This window comes from Aristolochia californica, unplaced genomic scaffold (assembly GCF_029961685.1).
Source record: "Aristolochia californica isolate CCGP_79_NKW_82.1479 unplaced genomic scaffold, dmAriCali1.0.hap1 SCAF_5, whole genome shotgun sequence".
Taxonomy (NCBI): Eukaryota; Viridiplantae; Streptophyta; class Magnoliopsida; order Piperales; family Aristolochiaceae; genus Aristolochia; species Aristolochia californica.
Genome location: NW_027182214.1, coordinates 44203746 through 44207067, shown reverse-complemented (window position 1 = coordinate 44207067; position 3322 = coordinate 44203746). Strand labels below are relative to the sequence as shown.

General features: G+C 41.1%; 1 protein-coding gene across 1 annotated transcript; it reads right to left on the bottom strand.

Annotated features, from left to right (window-relative positions):
* Nucleotides 1-745: 745 nt before the first annotated feature.
* LOC137966731 (antimicrobial ginkbilobin-2-like protein) lies at nt 746-2694 on the bottom strand. The gene is made up of 3 exons (XM_068813427.1): nt 1810-2694; nt 1323-1448; nt 746-1218 (listed from the first exon to the last, which is right to left on the bottom strand). The coding sequence occupies exons 1-3, from the start codon at nt 2624-2626 to the stop codon at nt 1187-1189; spliced, it is 975 nt and encodes a 324-aa protein (XP_068669528.1). The 5' UTR covers nt 2627-2694; the 3' UTR covers nt 746-1186.
* Between the last annotated feature and the right edge of the window lie 628 nt (nt 2695-3322).

Here is a 3322-nt window from a genome sequence, read left to right as displayed (position 1 = left end):
TAGAGTTTTTGGGTGTGTAGCCATTGATAAATAAATTGGAACCCCGAGCTCTCAAGTGTGTCTTTGTTGGTTATGCTCAATATCAGAAAGGCGATCGAGTCTTTGTTGGTTATACTCAATATCAGAAAGGTTATCGAAGTTATCATCCTCCCTCTCACAAATTGTATGTCACTCTTGATGTGGTATTTCATTAAGATAATATGTATTATTCTACTCACAAGTATTCAATTCAGGAGAAAAACAGGATAAAATTGCAGACCCTTAAGATTTCCTTTGAGATTTCTCCCCTTACGAAGAAATCCTGTAATTATGTAATTTGTTTGTAATGCCCGTAATCACACTTAAAATCTCTAAGTATAGTCTGTAAAATGGTTATTTAAGCTGACGATGTGAATGAAAATACAACACAAAAGTTGAAGTCTTATTCTTAAGTAAAGCAACCTTGGAAAATTCAGTTGTGTTCTTTTCATTCATCTACACTTCCCTACACGGCTTTACCATCTTAAGTATCGTCTTCTTCCTCGTCACTCTTGCAAATGCTTATTAAGTTTCTGCATCTTCAGCAATAACCCAGCTACGGGTGACTGGTAGTATTTACTTTAGCAATAATAATCAGAACCTACTTAGAGACTGGTAGTATTTATCTCATAAGTATTCCGGAAATCGATGGAAGAGACTAAAAAGTAAAGAAAAAGACGTGTAAAACATAATGAGCAATACAGTATTCAGTGTTCACACACATATATTTCCTCGCATCAAACACATCTAGGAAAAGTTGAAGATTATTACATTCCTATTCCAGCAGGCAGCAGGTAGCTGAATTATGAAATTTTTAATATCGAATAACCTTCCTTGATGGGGTTATCTAGGGTTAATCTCGATAATTGACACTTCATTCATAGACAATGGTGTCAGATTGCCCGTAAATGGATCAGCCTGAGTCACTTTTGAATAAAATCCTATGCCAGGCATAGCAGACATTGTTCCACTACTCAGAAAGAATGCCGGTGCCGATGGAGTTGAAAGTGTTACAGACGAGCTGTTAAGCATTAGAACCGCTGAAGACATGGCAGGGCGATCCCCTGGATCCTCTTGGACACATAATAGAGCAATATGGACGCACCTTATCACTTCATTAGGGGAGCAGCTATCCCTCGCTGTCGGATCCTGCATCTCTTCAACTGTCTCATTGTTCCAACATCAAGATTTCGGATTCATCTACACAATTGGCTTGTAGTCAGTTCACATTCCAATCAGATTTAAAGATAAACTGTAGGCTACAAGTAACAGCTATGCACTTCTAAGAAGAAAGATTACATTACCTGCTGCACCTCTCGCTGCTTTCTTGGGTAAACATACATATATCGTGGAAATAATAACAACTGCAGCAATTAAGCCAACTATCGGAACCACAATGAGAATAAGAGTCCGGGAAGAATTCTTCATGCCTGCATTTGTTGAAGATTTTCTTCAGTAACTCGAGCTGGCTGAAGAAAGGAAAAAAACAAAAGGAAGGGTACCATCCCTCCCGTTGCAATGACGCCCCCTTCCATGAAGTAAATTCTTAAGGCTCCGTTCATTTGGTTGGAAAATCTTACTTGAAAATTTATATAAGTTTTTTGGTAAAAAAATTTTAAGTTAGAAAAGTATTTCCGGGGAAACACACCAATGATCTTTAGAAAGGTAGAAATGAGTTTACACAGCTGATGTTGGAAAAGACAATCAAGGGCCTAAGATAAAGGACTCCAGATATTTGGCAATTAATTCCGGCGGTAAACGTAACATAAAGCAAAAAGTTATGAGCTTCACCGGAGGGCGTGGGTAAAGGAGGGGACGGCTGAAGAGGCGTGGGAGGCGGCGCCACCTGTGACTCTCCAAAGAAACGATAGACTTCGTACCTCAACTGACAACTCAAACCTATAACTCGGCCACCCTGCTTGTTATCACAGCACGTCGGAATTTGACTGACTGTTGTTTGCAGGCACGTTCTGCAATCATCTCTGGACAAATCTCTAGTACATTGGAGAAGCACATAGATCGTCTGAAAATCATTAAAACCAACTTGGTTGCTCGCAAACAAACGGCCGGAAGGGCCATCCACCGCTTGTGAAACGAGACGATTGGTTAAATTCCGTAAGAGCTGATTAAACAAATTAGGATTCGTCGTGTTTAGAGTATTCCACAAATACACCCGGGGCGAAGCATCCAAATAAGAAAAGAAGTTTTGGTCCGAGTAACGCAAGAAACACAGCTCGTACCAAATTGCAGCACCTTTGCTGCGGGGGCATCTTTGCGTCACGTCTTGGCTCGCTTCGTTCACGCAAGCTTCACAGGAGGTAGAGCTAATGTCGCCTCTGCAGAGCACAAGGCTGTGGATTCTATCTGGGGACCTCCCGATCGTGGTGTTGTAGAAGCCGGTTTTGGAAGTGTTGGAGGATAGCGCCGGGAGGAGAAGGTTGAGATTCGTCTGGAATGTGCTATTAACCGTGAAATTAGACGATCCCGTGCAAATATGATAAACATAAAATTGTTGCTGGGCGCTTGTAAGCCCAAACATGAGAAGGAGAAGCAAGGAACAAAGAAATGATATTTGGAAAGTTCTCAGAGGAAAATGCCCGACAGCCATTATCGTCTCCTTCGCCGTTCGGCAAACGTGAAAGTTCGTCGCGTATAATTAGGAGGAGAGAGCGTCGATCGAAGCTTTTCGTTCTTCACAAAAAGGTCATGGAAGAAAAGTCCAAAGTCTTCTGACATCACTCTCTTGGCAGCTGTTTCCGGGACTGGTTTTTCCAGCCATGCTAAAGACTTGAGTGGTTCCATCAACATCTGACAAGGATCCAGATCGGGACGGGAGTAAAGAAGACGCGAATGAATATTTAATGCAGATGACGCCTAAGTCTCCGTTTTCTTAGTCTTTCTCTTGACGTTTTCTACACACCTGTAAAGCTTTAAGAAAACTCTTTTTTCACCGTAAATTTGACTAAAATTATATTAAATATTTATACATAAAAATAAAAACAAAAAATGGCTATTTGGCTCGGTGATCCATCGGTTCCGAGGGATGAAAACCTGGCATGCAAGCTTTCCTTGCACCGCCGTTCAAACTATTTAATCAAGAAGATTCTGTAGCAAACAGGGGACTGCTTTGGTCTCAATTCCTGAAATGCCTGCTCCACTTTCCTACCCATCTCTAAAGCTTCCATTTGGCAGCTTCTTATACGAGCCTAGTACCTCAGGAGACTGAATTATTTCCACCAATTAATGCTACATCGGGAGTGGTTTCCCTTCTGTTTTTTCAAAATTTCTTATTTCTTCATAGCCT

Bases quoted from the DNA above. Each gene is read 5' to 3' on its own strand.
- LOC137966731 (XM_068813427.1), bottom strand. From the start codon at position 2,626: ATGGCTGTCGGGCATTTTCCTCTGAGAACTTTCCAAATATCATTTCTT. The intron at 1,449-1,809 runs GTGAAGCTCATA...CAACAAATGCAG, and splicing joins TCCTTTACCCACGCCCTCCG to GCATGAAGAATTCTTCCCGG. The intron at 1,219-1,322 runs GTAATGTAATCT...CCAATTGTGTAG, and splicing joins AGCAGCGAGAGGTGCAGCAG to ATGAATCCGAAATCTTGATG.